Source organism: Globicephala melas, chromosome 9 (genome assembly GCF_963455315.2).
Source record: "Globicephala melas chromosome 9, mGloMel1.2, whole genome shotgun sequence".
NCBI classification, from domain to species: Eukaryota; Metazoa; Chordata; class Mammalia; order Artiodactyla; family Delphinidae; genus Globicephala; species Globicephala melas.
In genome coordinates this window covers 77,771,998-77,794,723 of record NC_083322.1, presented here as the reverse complement: position 1 = coordinate 77,794,723, position 22,726 = coordinate 77,771,998, and the positions used below count along the sequence as shown (strand labels likewise).

The 22,726-nt window shown below is 36.5% G+C and overlaps 1 protein-coding gene across 5 annotated transcripts in view; it reads right to left on the bottom strand.

Annotated features, from left to right (window-relative positions):
• Window positions 1-22,726, bottom strand: part of SEMA3D (semaphorin 3D) — a 208,216-nt gene that overhangs the window by 5,825 nt on the left and 179,665 nt on the right. For all 5 annotated transcript variants that reach the window (XM_030856996.2, XM_030856997.2, XM_060304732.1 and 2 more), the window contains 5 exons: window positions 21,495-21,583; window positions 19,612-19,653; window positions 17,122-17,279; window positions 14,244-14,308; window positions 5,280-5,419 (listed from right to left, as the gene is read on the bottom strand). In XM_030856996.2, coding sequence (XP_030712856.1) covers window positions 5,280-5,419; window positions 14,244-14,308; window positions 17,122-17,279; window positions 19,612-19,653; window positions 21,495-21,583 — 494 coding nt within the window. The remainder of the gene's footprint in view (window positions 1-5,279; window positions 5,420-14,243; window positions 14,309-17,121; window positions 17,280-19,611; window positions 19,654-21,494; window positions 21,584-22,726) is intronic.

The window sequence follows — 22,726 nt, the reverse complement described above, 5'->3', positions numbered from 1 at the left end:
AAATGCTACTGTAATACAAACTAATGTTGAAGTGACTTACATTCTCAGAAACTATAGGAATCTGATGCCAAAAATAAAAGGGAATTTGAATTGGTAGAGCTCTAAAGGATCAGTCTTAAACAATCATATCAATCTCAAATGTAACACATACTATATATCTTCCTTTAAATAATTTTATTGTAGGAATTATTGTTTTTTCATTTAAATATATCTTAGAACGTGAAATTGAAACTGTGACTCCACAGCCCACGTTCTGGTCCCTATCTGCTCTGCTTCCTATGACTACTCATTTATCTTCCCCAATTGGTGTCCCATTTATCAAGTTGGTGACACAGCGTACGGTGTATTTGGGGTGTTAAAAGTAAAGCTCTCTGAAGGTTGAGTGTGAAGTATTATTAGCAGCATCATAGACTGCTGCCATATTGCTGGAGAGGTGACGTCCTGAAGCCTTTACTTCTGTAGTTCTGTAACGGAAAATGGCCTGTGGTTACCAGCATGATGACCAAAGTGCGTGACTTCCGTTCCGTTTCATCTCTGGATGTTCTTTCCTAGCTGGTATTCTTGCTAATGTTTAAACTGCGTTTAACGTGGCTTTTAGAGACTGTCACAGCTCTGAGTCACTAGTTTTTATTGTTCTTTTAAGCTTCTGACAGGAAGGAATGATGACTTTGTGACTTCACACATACTATGCAACACTTCAGCATTATTTTTGCTGTTCTCTTTTTGTGTCCCATTTATGTTATTCTACTCTGAAGTCTGGCCCCCTTCTCTCCTTTCCAGTCTACTTCTGTCCCTAACAGGACTCAGGGTTTCATAAACACCTGACATTTCATTACTCCATCGTGGTCCTTCACCTTTCCTTTCTTTGATGGAATGCTTACTTTTTCTTTTGGTTTTTGACCTACAGATAAAAAGTTTGCTTTAATGAATTTCTTTCTGGATTTATTAGATCAGAAAGTCTATTAGATCATTTAAGTGATTTTTTTCTCTTCCTAAAATTTCAAAACTATGCCTTTCATGAAATGGTATCTCTAATAAAACACATTTTGAATTGATGTATTTTCATAGGATTTTTGCAGTCTAGAGATAGAAATCTGTGACCCAGAAATTAAGTGGTTGATTAACATTTGCCTACTTTACATTCCCATTCTCTGTAGTGCTTTCATTCCGTGCTGGAATAGGACGCATTATGCAGACTGCATCTCGACAGTGAAATGTCAGCACAGTCAATTTAGAAAATTCAGCTCCTCTACAAAGAGATAATGTAATCTCTGACCAGTGATTTAAACTCATGGAATGTTCTTCACTCTAGAAGTGGTAAGTAAAAACTGCTCAGCCTTACATATCAAAACCATGCTTGAACCGGGGTCAACTATCCATTTGCTTAATGTGAGCAAGGATAATATATTTGGCATTATTCAATGTAGATCTTCAGTGAAGGGCAATTCATTTGAAGTGAAAAGAGAAACATGGTAAGGGACAAAGGACAGTTAGGTACTAAACAGCAGGTAAAGGTCAGTGACTTCCTTCTCTGATAATAGCAGCCTAATGGTAATTCCTTTGCATATAATTCACCTGTCAGGTCTTTCATAGCGAAAGCACTGCACGTGTCTTGGAAGTGACTAGGGATTCAAGAATATCTCCCTTCTTCAACAAACATAGGAGACGACTTATTTAAAAATAGTGCCGAGGCAACTGGCTCATTATTTAAAGAAAAAAAAAATCGAATGAATACATAACTCACTGCTAGATTAACTAATATCTTTAATTAAATGTAAATATAAAATGTAAAGTGTAATTGTAAAAATAAAATCATAAAATGACTAGAAAATATATATTTGCTGTTTCACTGGGGAAGGAAATTCTAAGCACAAGTGAGAAATATAAATCAATAGATTTGTCTATATAAAACATAAAACTTGTGTGTGTTAGGGACACACAAAAATTTTTAGAGATAGAAAACAATAAAAAGTTACATATAATACGCATAACATTAAAATGATAATATCTATAATATAAAGGGGTTTGTTAAAATAATTTTTAAATGAATGTATCAACATAAACCAAGCAAATGATACGTAAGGCAATTTACCAATATGGTGATTTTGATGAGAAATTAGCAATATGCAGTTGTTTATCCAAAGCTGTAAGATAATTAAAGTCTTTAACTCACTTATTTTACATTTAAGAATTTGTCCTAAGAAAATAGACAAGTAGAGAAAGATTTAGCTAAAGGAAAGTTGATTGCTTTTTTAAGAGGTTACGTGAACTTAATAAAACATGGAACATCTGTGGATGACTGTGTCATCAGGATGGCAGGGATGTGGGACAGGAAACATGGTATTAAAATTGAATGGCAGGGGAAAATGCTTATAGTGTAATGGTAAGTAGGAAAAAAAAAAAGGTGGAATAGACATCGGAATAGTATTTGTGCTTATCTACACTTAGTGGTCTCATAGTTGTTTATTTTCAAAACCATTTATATTGCTTTTATAATAAAAGCAACAAAAATAAAACGAAGACCTACAGATAGAAAAATACAAATATTTGAAGATGTTTTTAAAATGTTTTAAAAATCCACAGAAAAAATACTATCACAAATGGTATAAGGTACTGCCTCTTTTATTTATTCAGATCTCAGAAGTTCAACAGAAGCTTGGGGACCGATTAACTTGCTAGTTACAGCACAAACATCATCAATTTCAAGAACAGCTTTATAAGAAAGTCAGTGAATAACTGACTCATGACCTCCCCAACAGCACCCAACTGTGAAACAACTCAGTAAGGAAATGTTCTCCTCCTGGCAGAGAATAACCTGGTGACAGCCTCTGTGCCACAGGAGATCCTGGGCCTTCCCTCAGGCTTTTTTTTTTTTTCTTTCTTTTTTTGAGTGGAGGAAAGATTTCAAACTGTGACCTTCTTGGTAAAGAGCAGAGGGTATCCTGCTGGGAAGAATGCTTCAAATCTAGTCTGGATTTTGCCCCTTTCCTCAGTTCAGGAAGCAGTACTGCATATCCTGGACAATGTATAACTATTTACAAAGGTAGATGAAAATACCAGTTGAAACATTACAGCTAAAATATTTTAAAGTATAAATCAATAAATACACTATTTCTGCTCCATTGAAATTTATGGAGCATGCTACCACCATGACTGTCTGATATACTTAAAACATACATTAAAGTAATGTATAGCATTTTCAGGAAACATGAAAGATGTGAGTGCAAACATGCATAGGCAAACGTACATCTCTATAACTGGGAGAGTATCCCAAGCAGAGTTCCACATTTTTTAAAAGTCAGATTAAATTTGTCATGGAGAAAAAAAAAATCATTAAAAAATTATATTTAAATGAAATTATCAAACTTTATTAACTATAAAATTAAAAATAGTCATTTGGGATATTCAAAAGTAAAATACTGCAATATATCTGAAAGAAAATCTGCATGTTACAAAAATTCAGATAATGTCCTTGCAATATTTCATGGATAAATAATAAATGCTTTATATCTTGAAATTAAATCACCTCTGTGTCAGGTAAAACTTCAATATGTATTGGTAAACAGTGAGACTCTTAAAATAAATATTTAGTATAAATATGGATATGCCATACTCTTAGAACTTATGGATGTTAGGAACAATGAAGAATCAAGTTTTACCAGGGAAATCTGAAATAAAGAAGGAAGTTATTCCCTTAGTATTAAGTATGTGAAGGGTCAATATTTTGATACAGAAATTATTCTCAGATGAAGAGAATGATAATTTCTTAATGTAACAGTGGAACATATCTTTACATTAATCACTTATGATAAAATTTGGTTCTTTGACTCCAAGGTTTCTCAGCCTTAGCACAACTGACATTTGGGTGAGATGGATGGCTATCTATTGTGAGGTATTGTGCATTGCAGGATGGTAGCATCATCCTTGACCTCGACCCACTAGATGCCAGTAGCATCCTCCGTCCACCCAGTCGTGACAACCAAAAATGTCTCCATTTTGCTAAATGTGAATACCTTGGGAGCAAAACTACCTGAGGTTGAGAACCACTATTACACAGTAATGTTTGACCGATTACATATACTATTTAAATGTTTATAGACTTCACAAGGAGGCTGATATTTTAGAGAACATCTGGTCCACCTGCTTATATGGCAGACAAACTGAGTGCTAGAGAAGTCACCACCTGCTTACGAACCCTCAGCAGTCAGGGTGAACACATCATCAGTGCTCTTTCGTATTTCACACGTCCTCCCAGTAGAGAGTGCCTGCAATTTTATATGCATACTTTACACTTGTGAGTAATCCTCTGCTTTGAAATACACATTCTTGTATATGTTTTCTCATTTAATTTTGACAGTAACTTTTGCATTGATTTTATTTACCTTGGAAAATTCCAGCCCACAGTCCTCAGTAATATTACCAAAGAATCATTACTCAACGCATCTAATTCTGAGCCTGCGTTCGTTCCATTACCATTACAGTGTCCTTAGTTTAATATCGGGGCTTTTAGAAATCTAGATTGAGTATCACTGGTTTCTCATAGGCATTAGAATAGAAATATAAAAATTCTGTCATTTAACCTTTGTTACATGACATTTGAATAATACAGGATTTCTCAGACTACCCAAACTCATCTCATTAAATTCAGTAACATATATAACCTACATATCTCACAAAATCTTTGTGATATGTTTTAATCACATGTATGTGTTAGAAAAAAACAAACAGAAAAAAGTCAAAAGATGAGTAGAGCATCCATATTACTTTTCCCTGTGTTGATTTAATTTTAATACACTAGAGTGGAAAGGTACAGATGTCCAGATACTTATCCAACTTGCTCCTATGATATGATAAGATAGATATTTCCATTTCTGTACAAACTTGACATGTTTTATGATCTAAACTGAACACAATGAGAGAGAGAATTTAGTCATTGTGCTTTTGTGAGGGGAAAGTCTTGTTCTTGATCAGGGAATTATTCTAAAATATAGACCATCAATGAAAAATAAAAAGTAGGAGAAGAATCCTGTATTTTTTAAATTCAATTTGCTTTTAAGTGTATTTATTAACACATTTGCATTAAATTGGCCTATTCATATCTCAAAGGCATTGTTACCTTGGGTGCTAGAGAGTATAAAATTTTATTTTCCTTGTTATCATGTAGTGATAAGAGCTCCACTTGGCACTAAAAGTTGAACATCTCCTCTCACAACCTAAACTTGATTTAAGTTTTACACTGTTTCCCTCAAGGTGAGCATTCTTTGATGACTATAACTTACCTCCTCTCGATATTCATCTCCTGACCGCTGGATATACCACTTAATAGATGCTTGTTGGGATTTAGGTATACATTCCAGAAAGGTTGAATTAAATTCAATGCCAAAAATCACCTTTTCATCAGCAGCTTCATGACTAATGCCTGGAAAGCAAACATGGAATAGGAGATTAACCTTGACACGATTTTAAAAGCAATGGGAAAATAGACTGATTTAGAACAGATGCCATGGAGGAAAGATTCATACACATTATTAAAGAGAAAGGAAATTCATGTTATAATGTTGTAACCTGAGAGTAGAATACTATCTAATAGATTGATTTTTAAAACTCTCTCCCTGCACTGCAATTTTTACTCTTTCATCAATATATTAACTTTTTGCAATTTCTTTTTTTAAATAAGAATTCACAAGATCTAACTTTAAACACTGAGCCTCTCTGAGCTGAACTGAATAAACTTCAACATCTTTTAATGCTTTAATGCCTTTTAATTTATATAAAATATAACTCATTCTTCAGATACTTCTGAAGAGCAATTTATCTTACCTCTAAAGAGAAATTCTATTATGATTTGGTCCACAGAGCTGACCATATAACATATAACCATGTGTTATGACCATATGACATTTTGATCTCAGAAAAGTCAGTGCAGTGCTCTATACTTAATGAAACTCTATGACGATGCTAATAAGTTAGATGCTCTAATACTCAGAATCAGGACCTTATCTGTATTATCTACCAAAAATGTTCTCTTTTATTCAAAGAGGGATATTATAGCCCAACATGCATTTGCTATAAGATAGTTAATGGGAGGCTAAAGGATCAGTGTCTCAGACACCTTATTCTCGTAAATCAACTGCACCATCTGAAATACATTCCTTCCAGAGTAGCCAAAGGCTGTGTCCCATGTGTGATCTAAGATCTGTAGCTCAGATTTGATCAAATAAAAAATGACAGCTTCTCAGCCTGGCCCAAACATGCACTTTTTCATCGTATATTCACATGTCTCAATTCTGCAGATGGGCCTACTTAGCATTTTAGGCATAAACCAGAGTAAGGCTTAAGGGGCCTAAGTGAATCCTAAACCTAAGCACGCAGAATTATCAGCAAATGGCATGAATGCACATGCATCCAACAGTTAGGCTTCTTTTCAAGAAACTTCTTTTGAACTTATATGTGTCTTACCAGCAGTGATTAAGTCAAACATGCTGACCCCATTATGAATTAACCTTACCTAACCTTCAAAATGTGTGGATTCCACTTGAAATCTGTAATCTATCCACTCTCTTCTGGCAATTTAACAGATTATAGCCACGATTTTCACAGCTAATAACTTCCTAATGCACAGGAAGATCACCAGTGCCGATCACGGAAGAGAAAGACACGCATCACTTCATAGTAACAGATACCATTTTCCTGAGCAAAGGGAGTTCATGAACAAAGCAGGGAGGATGCAGGCTGATTGTTTAGGTGATGGGGCAAGGGCTCGGGAGAAACTCAATTAGACAGATTCAACCAAAGAATTGGTCAATTCAGTGAAAGATAAATTAGTGAAATCAACTGGAAAAGTGAAATAGTGAGCTGATTATAAGAAATCCATTTTCAAATCAGTAGAAACAGTGACCCTTTGAAACAAAGTTCATCCCTACATCAGTTTGACTGGAAATTAATTTATTGTTTCTTCCAATAATGTTTGTTTTATCTGTGAGTTTAAAATTTTCTATTTTTAAATTTAAACCTATATGTATGTATGTATATATATACACACACACATATATACATACATACTATATATAATGTCTGTTACTATCCATTTTTAAAAGTGCAAAAGTTGTATACAATAATGTTTTTAAATAGCAGAATATCTTCTCATTAAGTATAAAATAATTTTAAAGATAATGTTTTAATCTTCCAGATTGCAGGGAAAAATTTTTTTTCATAGAGAAATATCTGGAATATTTCTTTAGAATACACATATGACATGTCACTGAAGTCACTGCAGCAAGATTCTATATGTATTTAACATTGTTAAACACAGTTCATCTACATGAATTACTGATTTTATATCATTAATAATCATGCAGTATCACAGTATATAACAATTAATGAACAAAGGAAGGAAGGAAGAAACAAAACAGCTATTTGCCAGTTATTCAAGACTTGACCGACTCAGTGCAACACATATTTATGGTGGGTTATAAGCAAGTCATCTCCTTTCTTCTTTACCAGAAACAAGTGTTCAAATGTGACCCTTCCTCTCCCCTAAGATCGAAAACGCTTCGTTTGTAAATACCCTCATAATCTCTGCTTTAATTCTCACAATTGATTCTCTGTCTCTGGCTTCTCCTATTCCAATCAGTCACCAAACAGGTATAAATTACTTTTATTTTTAAAAACAATTTTTCTTAGTAATATGAAATAGCTCCTTAGCACCTACAGAGTGAACTCTAGACAATAACAAAGGGATCATCACAAACTTAACAAAACCTATGTGAATTCTTTCTGATTTTAATAATTGTTACTTCATCTACTTAGTAAAATTTGATTGTTTCCTTAAGGCACAGCTCAAGTGCTCTCCATCTGGGTATCCTTCCTTTTACCTATGCATTATGCAAAGATTCTTTCATGTCTACCATACTGGCATTGCTTTCAGTGCAGGAAATATACGGATGACTATGACAGGCAAATTCACCACCTTTATATTCCAGTGACAGAGACAAAATAATCAAGTGAATGAATAAATAAAGAATATAGTATCTGGCTGTGTTACGCACTACAAGTAAAAATAAAGTAGATTAGGGAATAATTAGGGTTAGAAGGGTATTTCAGGTAGGTTAGTCAGGAAGGGTGTCTCTGAGAAATTAACATTTCAATCCCGGGATTAAATGATGTGAAGATGGAGCCACGTGGACACCTGAAGTGAAGAGTTCTTCAGGTACAGAGGAAACAAATGCAAACAGGGTTGAGGCAGGAACCAGACTGGTGCTTTTGAAAAAGAGAAAGCCTGTGAGCAAGCTGTGCCACAGTGATGCGAGGGTCAGACAAGGTGTTAAAGCAGATCAGGTAGAATCTCGCAGGCCATGGTAAAGGCTGTGGAGTGTTTCCTAATTGCTCTAAGATGCTAGTGAAAGATTCTGAGTAAGGGAGTGACAAGATCTGATTAAAGTGTGGTTTTTTTTTGGCTGCGTTGGGTCTTCGTTACTGCACACGGGCTTTCTCTAGTTGTGGCGAGCAGGGGCTACTCTTAGCTGCGGTGCGAGGACTTCTCATTGCGGTGGCTTCTCTTGTTGCAGAGCACTGGCTCTAGGCACGCGGGCTTCAGTAGTTGTGGCACGCGGGCTCAAGAGCACAGGCTCAGTAGTTGTGGTGCACGGGCTCAGTTGCTCCGTGGCATGTGGGATCTTCCTGGACCAGGGATCAAACCCGTGTCCCCTGCATTGGCAGGCAGATTCTTAAGCACTGCGCCACCAGGGAAGCCCCGTGACTGAAGTTTAGAAAGAGGTTACTCTGGCTACTGAGTGGGATCTAGACTGAAGGGAGGCAAGCATGGAAGCAGGGAGACCAGTTTAGCAGCTGCTGAAGAGTTCTGGTGGGTCTGGTTAGGATGGCATCTGTGGAGGTGATGAGAAGTGGCAGTTGTGACCACTGAGCCAAAGGTCTGTACTGAGAGGCTGGTGATAAGATGTAAAAGAAAGAGAAGCATAAAAAGATGACTCCTAGCTGCTTTTTGACAAAGCAGTTGGGTGAGTGGTGGTGCTATTTATTAATATGGGGAAGTCTGCAGAACAAATAAGTTTTAGAGAAGATGACAAGAATTCTTTCCCAGGTATAATTTGAGATTCTTATTAGGCACATGAGAGGGGTTCTTGAGCAGGCACAGAGCATACAAGTCTTGCACACAGGCGAGACTTCAGAACTGGACAGTCAATCTGGGAGTCAAATTGCCTCTGATAGAGAATACTATGAACAATTATATGCCAACAAACTGGACAACCCAGAAGAAATGGGCATGTTTCTAGAAACATACAGCCTACCAAAACTGAATCAAAAGGAAACAGGCAATTTGAACAGACTGATCACTAGAAGTGAAATAGAATCTGAAATAATGTAACTCCCTGCAAACAGAAGTCCAGGACCAGAAGGCTTCACTGGGGAATTCTACCAAACAATAAGAGAAGAAACTATACCAATCCTTCTCAAACTCTTCCAAAAGATTGAGGAAGAGGGAACACTCCCAAAGTCATTCTATGAAGCCACCATTACCCTGACACCAAAATGAGACAAAGACACTACCAAAAAAGAAAATTACAGGCCAGTATCTTTGATGAATATAGATGCAAAAATTCCCAACAAAATATTAGCAAAGCAAATCCAACAACACGTAAAAAAGATCATACACCATTACCAAACTGGATTTATCCCAGGGTCACAAGGATGGTTCAACATATGCAAATCAATGTGATACACCAAATCAACAAAAGAAAGACAAAAACCACATGATTAACAAAACATCTCAACAGATGCAGAAAAAGCATTTGATAAAATTCAACATCCATTCATGATAAAAACTCTTATCAAGGTGAGTTTAGAGGGAACATACCTCAACATAACAAAAGCTATTTATGACAAACCAACAGCCAACATAACACTCAACAGTGAAAAGCTGAAAGCCTTCCTGCTGAAATCCAGACCAGACAAGGATGCCCACTCTCACCACTCCTGTTCAACATAGCACTGGAAGTCCTAGCCACAGCAAGCAGACAAGAAAAAGAAAGAAAAGTTATCCAGGTTGGAAGAGAAGAGGTAAAATTGTCATTGTATGCAGATGACATGATACTACATATAGAAAACCCTGAAGACTTCACACAAAAACTACTAGAATTGATAAACAAATTCAGCCAGGTAGCAGTATACAAGATCAACATACAGGAATTGGTTGCATCAGAAAGAGAAAGTGAAAAAAAAAAAAAAAAAAAAAAAAAGAAAGAAAAAAAATCCCTTTTAAAATCTCATCAAAAAAAAAATAAAATATTTAGGAATAAACCTGACCGAGGAGGTGAAAGACATATACACTGAGAACTATAAAACACTTATAAAGGAAACTGAAGACGATTTAAAGAAATGGAAAAACATTCCATGCTCTTGGATTGGAAGAATTAATATTGTTAAAATGGCCATATTACACAAAGCAATCTACAGATTTAATGAGATCCCTTTTAAATTACCCCTGACATTTTTCACAGAACTAGAACCAATAATCCTAATATTTATATGGAACCTTAAAAGACCCAGAATTGCCAAAGCAATCCTGAGGAAAAAGAACAAAGCAGGAGGCATAACCCTCCCAACCTTCAGACAATACTGCAAAGCTACAGTAATCAAAACAGCATAGTATTGTCATAAAAGCAGACATATGGATCAATGGAACAGAATAGAGAGCCTAGAAATAAACCCACACACGTATGGTCAATTAATCTTTTACAAAGGAGGCAAGAACATACACTGGAGAAAAGACAGTCTCTTCAGCAAGTGTTGTTGGGAATGTTGGACAGCCACTTGTAAATTGAGTGAAGTTAGAACACACCCTCACACTATACACAAAAATAAGCTCAAAATGGCTTAAAGACTTAAGTATAAGACATGAAACCATAACACTCCTAGAAGAGAATGTAGGCAAAATATTTCTCTGATATAAATTGTACCAATATTTTCTTAGGTCAGTCTACCAAGCCAATAGAAATAAAAGCAAAAATAAACAAATGGGACCTAATCAAACTTACAAACTTATAAACAAAACAAAAAGACAACCTACGGACTGGGAGAAGATATTTGTAAATGATGTGACCAACAAGGGCTTAATTTCCAAAATATACAAACAGCCCATACAACTCAATAACAAAAACAAACAAACCAAAAAAACAACCCAATCAAAAAGTGTGCAGAAGATCTAAATAGACATTTCTCCAAAGAAGACGTACAGATGGCCAATAGGCACATGAAAAGATGCTCAACATTGCTAATTGTAGAAAAATTCAAATTGAAACGACAATGAGGTACCACCTAACAGCCGTCATGATGGCTATTATTAAAAAGTCTACAGGGCTTCCCTTGTGGCGCAGTGGTTGATAGTCCGCCTGCCGATGCAGGGGACACAGGTTCGTGTCCTGGTCCGGGAAGATCCCACATGCTGCGGAGCGGCTGGGCCCGTGAGCCATGGACGCTGAGCTTGTGCGTCCAGAGCCTGTTGTTCCGCAACGGGAGAGGCCACAACAGTGAAAGGCCCGAGTACCGCAAAAAAAAAAAAAAAAAAAGTCTACAAATAACAAATGCGGGAGAGGCTGTAGAAAACGGGCACCCTCCTGCACTGTTGGTGGGAATGTAAATTGGTACAGCCTCTATGGAGAACAGAATGGAGGTTCCTCAAAAAACTAAAAATAGAGTTGGCACATGATCCTATGGTCCCACTCCTGGGCATATATCTGGACAAAACTATAATTTGAAAAGATACACGCACCCCAATGTTCACAGCAGCACTATTTACAATAGCCAAGACATGGAAGCAACCTAAATGTCCATCAACAGATGAATGGATAAAGAAGATGTGGTATATATATATATAATGGAATAGTACTCAGCCATAAAAAGGTATGAAATAATGCCATTGGCAGCTACATGGATGGACCTAGAGATTATCATACTAAGCAAAGTAAGTCAGAAAGAGAAAGACAAATACCGTATGATATCACTTATATGTAGAATTTAAAATACGACAGAAATGAACTTATCTATGAAACAGAAACAGACACAGAGAACAGACTTGGGGTTGCTAAGGGGGAGGGGGAGGGGGACGGCAAAGGGATGGATTGAGAGTTTGGGATTAGCAGATGCAAATGATGATATACAGAATGGATAAACATCAAGGTCCTATTGTATAGCACAGGGAACTATATTCAATATCCTGTAATAAACCATAATGGAAAAGAATATGAGAAAGAATAAATATGTATGTATAACTGAATCACTTTGCTGTACACCAGAAAGTAACACAACATTGTAAATCAACATTGTACTTCAATTAAAAAAAAAAACTAAAAAAAAATTGCCTCTGATAGTATTGAAATGGATGGCGTTAAGGAGTGAATATACAGAGATTGGATGTTTAGATGGCAGGATGAAAAGGAAAGTTAAGAACACTCAGAAGGAGAAACCTGTAAGGTAAGAGAAAAACCAGAAGTTTTCCCTGTGGTGCCGTGAAGCAGAGGGGTGCTGGGGAGACCATCTCTGAAAACAAAAAGCCCTTATTTGTAGCGCTTGCCGATTTTCCTGGTGTAAACACTCCTGCCACGGCTGATTCAAGCTACCAGTGGTTTAAAACTCAGCTCACAAAATTCCTCCGTAATACACAGTCAGCTCTCATGGGGCCATAAGAGCTGGCTCCAGCACATCACTGCATGGAGCCTAGTGAAGAAAGTGTTCCGCGGAGGAGGGAGCTAGAGAGTAAGTAAAAATGGGAACGGAAAAGTGGCCATCGGATTTGGCAAGGAGGAAACTGCTGGTGATCTTGACAAAAAATATATTGGGTTAGAGTGGTGATGATGAAAAGGAGATGTGCAATGGGCTATAACAAGAATGGGCTGTGATGAAGTGGACACAATAATTGTGAGTGCCTTAGTAAGCAATGGTGTTTTATAAGTCCTTATAACATGTATCATTATATGACATGGCATATATTTTACTTGTTTTTATGTTTGTTGCCTGCTCCCTCCCCTAACACACATTTAAATGTAAGATCCATGAATGCACAGATTGTTTTCTTTTATGTTCATTAGCATATCCTCAGTACCTAAAATAGTCCCTCCTAATCTCATGTGCACATGTGAAAAACTGTGCATAGCATACAGTAATGATCGCTAAATAAAACACCATACATTACAGTGAGTCACCTACACATTAGAACAGGAAGACAAACGTACTATTCTGGACTAGAGTTTATTTTTCAGAAGAATGATATTATAAATTAGAAATAATTGTTTTGTTTTTAAAAAAGAAAACTCTGCCAGACCAGCAGTTATAGACTATGAAATCTGGGTTGTTTATTCAGTGGTAGGTGGTTACTAACAATATGATGATGGAAAGGCAGTTCATTTCTTCTTCCAGTTGTGTGTGTGTGTGTGTGTGTGCGTGTGCATATATTTTCTATCTGAAGGCAGAGCTTGGGAGTGGAAAGTAACTAAAGCTCTGGAATATATACTTCTACAGATTTTTTTCTCTGTTATCAGAGTCACTCAACAGACTTCCTCTCAATTCTCCACTCTGCCCTTCTCACACTCAGACTTTCAAGATCTTCCATTCTATGACATTTTCTCTGAACAGTACAGCCTCTGGTGACCTCTTTTTTTGCTAAACTCCCACATCACTAATTGTGCCTTATGACATTTCCCCAAAGAATTGTAAGTTCTCTAAGGAGCTTTTTCTCTCAAAGTAGATCCGGGACAATTACATGCACATGGAAGTCACTTAATAAATATTTACTGATTGAATAGATACACAAATTAATAAGTGAATACAAATAATGCACAGGCTACCTAAAATTTCTTTCTAGTAAGTCCAACACTTTTATCAAACTTTTCTAGGAGGGTCTCTTTGAGTTTACTCTACATGTCCATATGTTTTGGACTATATTCTGCTTTATCTCTAATAGCAGTTTCAAACTTTACAAGGATGGATAAGGCATTAAAAAAGAAAAAAAAAGGTATAGGAATTTTAAAAGCCATATGAAGCAAATATAACAAAGAATTACCACTTAGGCACGTGAACAGGGGGTTGATTTATAAAACCTCCTATTGCTTTTCCAGAATGCAAGCATTACACAAAATGAGTAGGTGTTTTAACTCGTATAATAAAAAAGACACACAAAGACCAGGCTTAAAATTTTCAGTGGGAGGAAAGCATATTAAACCTATACTTACTGTCTTCTATGTCCCAGCACTGGGTGATTGGGTCCCCATACTTCACATCTTGGCGTCTAGCTCGCCTGTGCAAAAGGGATTAAATAGAACTTCAAGCATGATATCTGAGATATACAAAGTCTACATCTAACACTCATAACAGTAGCAGAAGCAGAATTATGCTTTACTGCTCAACTTAAATGCAGGTCAATATTCCAATCACTCTAACATTAATTCAAATAATACTAGTGGTAGAGTCCTAACAGAATAAATCCTGTTTTGGTAATAAGATGATCTGAATTTTATTTCAGAATAAATCCTGTTTTGGTAATAAGATGATCTGAATTTCATTTAACTACCCCAGTTTTCTTTTTCTCTGGCTTTTGACAAATTATTCAACAGAACAGGCTGAATATAAATACAATCCAGTTATTATATACTTCCTATGGGGGTAACTATTTGTATCTTCTTTTTTTCAGTCAGCCAACGGAAAAGTAATAAGATATAAAAGAGCTTTAGTCAGTGGGTAAGAAAGTACACACAAATACAAAATGCCTTATCATATGAAGATTCATTATTATACTGATATGATTAAACAACGAGATAAATATCATTTGAAACAGAAGTACAAGTTTGATATGGCCTAATGGCTAGATGTTATTTCTATCTACTGACACATAGTTCACATTGTTTCTCTGAGAGTAGTGATAATGATAATAAAATAATGGCCTTGTACATTATTGTCACATATTTTCCTTAAGAGAAAATAGTAACTACTGCATAAAAAAAGTAAAGATCTGCCACATCTAAGTTAAATAAGTCTTACACTCGGAGTACAGTTTCATTTGCTTTGGTTATTTTATGTTGCCACATCAGAGATCCTAGATGTCACAGTAAACATTCTGTGATATGTAGGGTGTTCCTTAAGGGGCATGCTGACCAGATGACAGCCCTGTGGGAGATTCATTTATCATACACATTTTTTGGCTCACATGGACATTGTTAGGTAAGGGAGAACATCACAGTGGCTTGTCTGCAAGATCAGAGATACAGTCTTGAGAAATACAAGAAGAAAAAATTATGATGGTATAAGGTACATAAGGTCAAGAATGTTTTTAAATCTTGGCTTCTTAAGGAACAGGATCAATTCATCAAACTGAAGGTTCATTACCAACTAAATGAGCATTCTTGTTTTTTACGTTCTTGAAAAGAAAAGCACTCCCCAAAGACTAACTAGGGTGAGTATATTCTTTGTCAAAAACTATAACAAAAATGTTGTGACTTTTTACTTTAAACTTGAAATAATGGTATCTCCCCACTTACATTTAATTCAGAGATTTCAGGGAATATAAAAAGGTCTTGGAATAGTATCTGTTTTTGTACTATACATTCAATCTGTGATCACTAGAATTTGCAATTTGACAAATCAGTAAACATTCAAAAAAAATAAAAGTGCATATGTAGTAGCGGGACTAACATATGCTCACCTGTTACCTTATTTTGTTAAGACCTAAAGATGAAAAAAAAAATACCACATACAATTTGCTGACATTTTATGTAGAATAAAATATACTTTGGGCAATACTTTAGAAAATAGTGTTACTATAAACCACACTTTAAAATAATGATATTTTAATATACTCAGCCACCATCAGTCATATTAATGAGCATTCAGGGTGTTTCCAATAATTTTGCTATTGAAAACTGTGCTGAAATGACAGTCAAACATATAATTTGTGGTACTTTTTTGCCCGTGTGTGTAAAATAAATTCCTAGCTGGGTACTGTTGGCCCAGAATAGCATTATTTTTAAGAGCACATAAAGCAAGAAACTACAAACAGCAGGATGTAGTTGGATATTTAAGCATATCTGGGTGGCAGAAATTGGTCAAGTTGGAGTAAAAGCAAAATTATACAGAATCACTGGGATGTGCTGTGGGCTGTATATAATCTACACTGTTACAAAAACATATTTACACATTATTTGTAAAACAGTAACTACGAGTATATACATATTTATAAATAAGGGAAGAATATACAAAGGGTAGAGTAGTAAAGAAAGCAAACTTTTCATGCTTTTAGACAAAGATGAAGAAAAAGGATATAAACAATTTATCAGAATTTTTTAAAGCTCTGAAACCGAGGGTTATCATCAGTTAAATCCATGAAACCTGTGACCTGCCTTCATTAGTCAAGCTTGCTTTAATTGTTGCTATAAAAACTTGCGTGTCCTCCAAGCCTCAGGTAACCTAAACAGGATGTTTGCCCAAGTTGTTTAGGAACTTGGAGTCAGCTGTGTTCAGTTTGAGCTCTAGCCGGTTAAGACTGGTTAGGACCACTGACCCTCCCTCTGGGCACGTGGGAGTGTCCAGTGACCTTTTGACATCAGAGGCCAAAAACTCCATGCTCAGAGCAGGCATCCCAGGAAGAAGCTTGTAGCTTAGTTTCATCTGCGTAGAACGATGATTACCTCACCTTTTTCTTATCTCCAATTAACCTTTCCCAGGCTCCCCACGCCTCAGCTTTCTCCCGTAAGTATCCTCAGTCCTTCGCCTTTGGGGAGGCGAATTTGAGACTTGTTTTTCCCATCTCCCCGCTTGACTGCTTTGTGAATAAACCCGTTCCCTACTGCACATCTTGGCATTTCCACGTTTGGCTTGCTGTGCATCAAACAAAACTGGTTTGGTAAGACTTCCACATTTCCGGATTTCAGAACATTCTGTTTTATCCTCCTTCAAAATTTAGCTGTATGAAAAACTCTAAAACATTTAGATTGTAATATTCCTACCACAGACCATGTTCTCTATATGTTTTCTCTTTAAACTACAAGAGAAGGTATTCGTGTAAGATATTCATTGTGTGAAAAGCAAGGCTTCATCTTAATTTGCTGTGCCTCTCACCTTTTTGAAGTGGGTGCATAGCGAGAGCATGCATTTCCATCCCAGGCACAGTAGGGGTCTCTGGCAAGACAACAGTCTGCACAAGCTTTCCCATAAGTGTCACATCTGTGCAAGGAGAGCTGAGCCAGTCCATCTCGGGAACCAATGTACAACTGTTGCTGCAAATCAGGCAAAACAAATGCATTAGAAGCATCTTTCAGACGAGTCTTAAGAACTTCCCTTTCTTGAATACCACATCACAGACCTAAATCTGTCTCCTCGGGTACCCTGCCTGTTATAAACACTTGCACAGAAACATAAGGGAGAGTAAGATAAGTCGGTCTTCTATCCCTGGTTGGATGGTGGTTTGAAGATGATGACACAGAATTGGACGGCATTCTAGAGAGCTAGAGTAACCTTGGCAGTAATTTAAGAAGGTCAAAAACCAGCTGCTAGACTGAGGAATTAAGATGTCAGATTCTTTCTCAGTAGTTGAAAATACACTCTGGTAGATTATATCAAGCACAGATGCTATAGGCAACACTGATGGGTCTTCTCCTGCCGTGGCTTCTTATATAAGAGTTGACTGAAAAGAGGTTTATGAAAAACTTTCCTGTGATCTTAACTAACCATTTCATTTGTTAATGAAGTACGGATCCCTGAAGGAAGTTGAGTGATAAGTGAGAGAGAAAGTATTTGCTATCACTATGAAGAAAGTATTAAGGAGGTTTGTGGGATGCTGTATCACACGTGAAAGCCTGCAGGATACTGACAAACTCAGTAAATAGAATCACATTTTGAAAATAAGTCCTGAAAATAATGCACTGCTCCCTACATGTATTCACTTGAGGGTATGTGGTGGAGGCAGAGGGAGGGATGATAACAAGTGAATAAGCCATAGTCTGTGCCTTCAGGTAACTTACGGTCAAGTCTAGTGGACATGCCAAACTTTAAATGGAGGGGAAAAAAAATCTGAGAAATAGATATTGGCACAAATAACGTACACGGACTCCACCTATAGAAATCTGTCTTACACATTACCTACCACTTAAGACCTCCTGGAGGCTAAATGTGGACTTTGTTTAGTATTTTACTATATAATTCTCTAGCGTTTGATACCAGTAAGACTAAAGCCTCCTTGAAAGTCTCTTCCCTTTCTCTTGTTCTCCCTCTTTATTTCTGCCTAGAGTTCTGTTTCCTTTGATGATTCCTTCCTTTGCCTTGAACATTGGGTTTCCCTCTTTGCGATTCTCATCTTTACTCTTCTTCCTGTACAAAGGCTCAAGAGTTATTTTGAAAACAACATAAACACGCACACGCTGATTCCCCTAAATCTAGTCTTCCTACCCTACCCTGACCAAGAGACACCATCCCAGTCGCCCCCAGCACGAATCTGGGAGTTGTCTTTGAATCTTCTTTCACTCTCACTCCGTCTGTCTGCCACCTTATCTCTCCGTTCTCTTACACGGCGCTCTCAAATCCATTTCTGCCTCGCTCTGCACTGCCCCTTGCCTTTTCTCAGTCCTTATCATCTCCTTCCTCGATGACCTGTAAGTGGCCTTACCGTTTCAGCTGGCTTCACCCTTGTTTTCCGGCAACCCTCACCTCCACCCCAGGACTCAACCCCTCTTCCACACTGCCACGCCAGGCTACTCTCTCTAAGAGGAAAATCTTATCATGACACCCGCCTGCTTAACGTCTTTAAAGGTCTTCATTGTCTCGGATAAACTTGTTCAACAGCTCAGGAGGGCATCCATGGAAGGATGTGTCTACTCTTCTTCTGTCTTACTTCCCCAGGTTCCTTTCTAGCCTCCTTGCCCCTCGAGTGCAGCTATGCTGTCTGCTCCAACTGTACACAAACTTATTAGAATAAGTTCGAGTCTTTCACTCTTCATGCCTTTTCAAAGGGCCGTCTCTTCTACTCGGCATATGCTTCCCCGTCCCATCCTTCTGTTTATTTATCTGGTTACCTGCAGCATCCTTCATAGCTCGAGTTGCCGGTCTCTCCCGCTCCCCTGGCTCCCTTTTACACCAGTTCGTCTCCTCTCTGTTTCCCCAGAACGCGGTTCCATTCTTGGTCTACTTTGTTAGCATGCTCCTTTGCCTTCCAGCTCCACGTGACTATTGGGCTGTTTGCCATTGCAGTCCATAGTCTAACTCGTAGACTCGCTGATTAAAAACCATCTTTAATGTTTAGGGCTAGTATTCTACATGAATTACTTTACAGCCTTGACAGAATGACATTCTCATGAGACTAGGAAAGTGAGCTCAATTTTCAAGAGCCAAAGGAAGGGGAGAATGTATTATTCAATTAATGGAATTGGGTCCCCTGTCTCCTAAGGCAAGGCAGAAACAATGCCCTATAATCAGTTATAAAAGAAACAAATAATCTAAAGCTTTTTACACTATTTATAATTTAACTTCTAGTTTCAATGGATTTTCCCTAAAATAAAGTTTGATGCAAACAGTCTTGCTTTTGTGGCTAATTTTTACACAAAAATTAGAAAGTACCTGCTTCAGAGACAGCTCCATGTTCAAGATGATTGATGAATGCTGAAAATAAAATTTAACTATTAATAAAGATAATCATGAACAATCTTTTAGAGTAGCCAATATTTTGTTTTATTGTGTACCAAGGATAATTGGAGTAAACTTCAAGGCTCTGTTATATATAGAGGAGAAAAAGATCTTAATGTTTGCTATTTCCTTCCCATGTGTAGTGATTCAACCTTAATAAAAAGTATCAAAATAGTTATTTTTAAATCTTATTAAAGAAAAATTACCTAAATGTATGAGGAGACACTCTGCACTGAAAATTGTTCCCGGTTACCCACAAGGTTTCTCCCTCTTCTGACTCTGCTTATCTTAACTGCTTCCATATAATTCAAACTAGTGTTGACAAGAACATCTCCATAATTATTTATTGCCTCTTTCTGCTTACTTAGATCAGTAGTTCAAAAACTTGTTCAAGTAGTAAAATTCTAAAAAGTTATAGTGCTTCTCGTGGATGAGCATATTCTTTATAAAACACTGCAAGATACGATGCACGTGGTTTCACAACATGAAAGTTTTATGTGTAGAAAACAAGCCTCTATGCGTGCAATACAAAATTTAAAACATGAACACAAAAGCTGCCAAACTAAAAAGGATGGAATGTTTAAGCATTTTTTTATCTATCGTCTATGTCTCTCTCTATATGTATGACTATTCATTTCTCACCAGCCAATATTTAGTAAGTAATAAACACAAGCAGATATTAAAACTTTAAGAAAATATATGAAAAAAATGAAAAGAAATGTTAAATGAGAAAGTTCTATCCAATAACTTTTTTTAATGAATTAAGCAAACAGGGTCATTATTTAATCTTAACAGTGGAATCCAAACAATTCCTCTTGGTCAGTAATAACCCCTGAGTAGACTTAGTCTAATGTGCCTCTGGGTATCACGGAGGCTTTATTTTTGCCCTCTGGGTTCGCACTTATATTTGACATTGGCTTTTCCCTCAGGAACTACCCACGACTTTGTTTCTGGTAGAGTCCAGAGAGCAGGTCTTGTTCTTGTTAACTCCTGGACCACTATTATCATCACAATGTAAACAGGATCCTGGGGAACCCAGTCTTTTAATTAACTTGAGCCCCTCACAGCAGAGAGCTCTACTCTCTTTTAAGGCAATAGAAGTTTACATGGTAACAGTCTATTTTAATAAACTGTCTCAACAAAAAATGGTATAAAAGACAGCATATTTTTAAAAAGCTCTTCTAAGAAATGCAATTTTATTTCTAATTTCATTTTAGAAAATAACGCTAAATTGAATTTCATTGAAGGTCTACAAAGAATGCCACAGTTCAAATTTACTACTGTTAAAAGTCTAAGGACATTCCCCAAATCTGGAGAACTATTATTTTAGATCTACTAACTCTTCTGGTGGTTGAGGGGAATTTAGCATGCATAAAGACTTACTATCAAGCGACTTAAAAAAAAGAATTCCTTACAGAAATGCAGGGACACGTGATTTATACACTCTTCCAGTTTCCTTAAATTCAATTGAGGAAAAATTGAAAAGTAAAATTTATAAAGTAGAAAAGCATCTGGATAGTAGAAGAGACCCTAGGCTTTCATCTACCGTGGTGATTTGTCTGAACATATGCTTAGAGAACTCAGTCATGAGGGGCAACCCAGGAGCCCCAAGTTCAGTGATATTCCTGCAGGGGAAAATGAGTCCCATTCTTAGTTGCTTTTAAAACTTTTTCCTTCGCTTAAGGAAAAGAAAAATAAAGAAGCTAATTGAAAAGACTTCTTCAGAAAGAGTGGTGACGTACTGACACGAACATGTCCTATATAAGAACTGCTCAAGTTCACCATCGCTTCTCCCGGAACTCTGGCCTAAGTCTTACCTTGAATATGTGTAACTCCTCCAGTACTACCTCTTCCATTTTCCACTTCTCCTTTGAAATGCTGACAACTTTTAGGACTGTTCCAACGTCTGAAAAAATACATTACACACGATCCTGTTGTTTCTACTTCAATGTTTAGTTAAGCATTCTCCTAGCAACCTTCACATGGCTCCCCTCATTTTTTTTTCAATGCCTTTCAAGCAATCAGGTTAAACAAAGCATGCGAGAAGTGAAGCTTAATGTATATGATTCTCCCCTTTTGAAATACTATAGCTTTCAGCTCATAAACACATTTATAAAGAAAATATTAAAAGACACACATTCAGAGTGTATTCCTAACACAAGGAATAGAGATGTCTCCTTTAAAAATTAGTTGAAAGGGTAACAAAAGAGGAACAACATTTTTGGAACTTAATTTAAAAGGTTAAAATATATTAACAAATTTTCTCTCTCAATGTAAGAAATATTTATTCAGTACTTATCCAGTTCACCATGAAAGATAAATATATATATTTTTAATAATCTTAACAAATGTAAGAGAAATCATTGAAGCTATCTACATGGGGGAAGTAGTAGCTCACTCATAAAATGTATTTTACTTACAGAAATATAATTAATGGGCTAGAAAATAAAATTTTGTCAAATTATTTTAGTTCAATTTAAAAGAACTAAACTATTATCACAAGATTAATCATATATTGCAGTCCACAAGGTGGTATGTTATTACAGAAGGACGATCAAAAGAACATTTTAGAAAAAAAATCCCATTTGGAAATTAATGTATAGACTGACTTACACATAAAAATAAATTTAAAATAGTTGCTTTTAAACTTCTGAGCACAGAGGTTGAAGTAGGTTAACATGTATGGGAATATCCTATTTGTACAAAATAGTCTGGATTATTTGTTTTTAAATGACTCTAGGATCTTTGAAAAATATTAAATATATATTTTCTAAATGTCATAATTGAAAATCAATCTATCTTAGTATCCTCATAATTTTCTAAGTAAAAGTTAGGTAGTACCACCTAGTGGCTAAATGGCTTTTCTGACCCTGAAATGTTGAAGAACTAGAAATGAGCTTTGGGTGGGCAGTGCAATTAGGAGGCAAGCTCATTAGAATGGAGGACTAATTATTTCATGTTTTGACGCTTCAGTAGTAATCTCTGTAGTCTTGAAAGTATTACTTTTTTCCCTGGGCCTTGGTACTGCCATCTGCAACATAATCAGGTT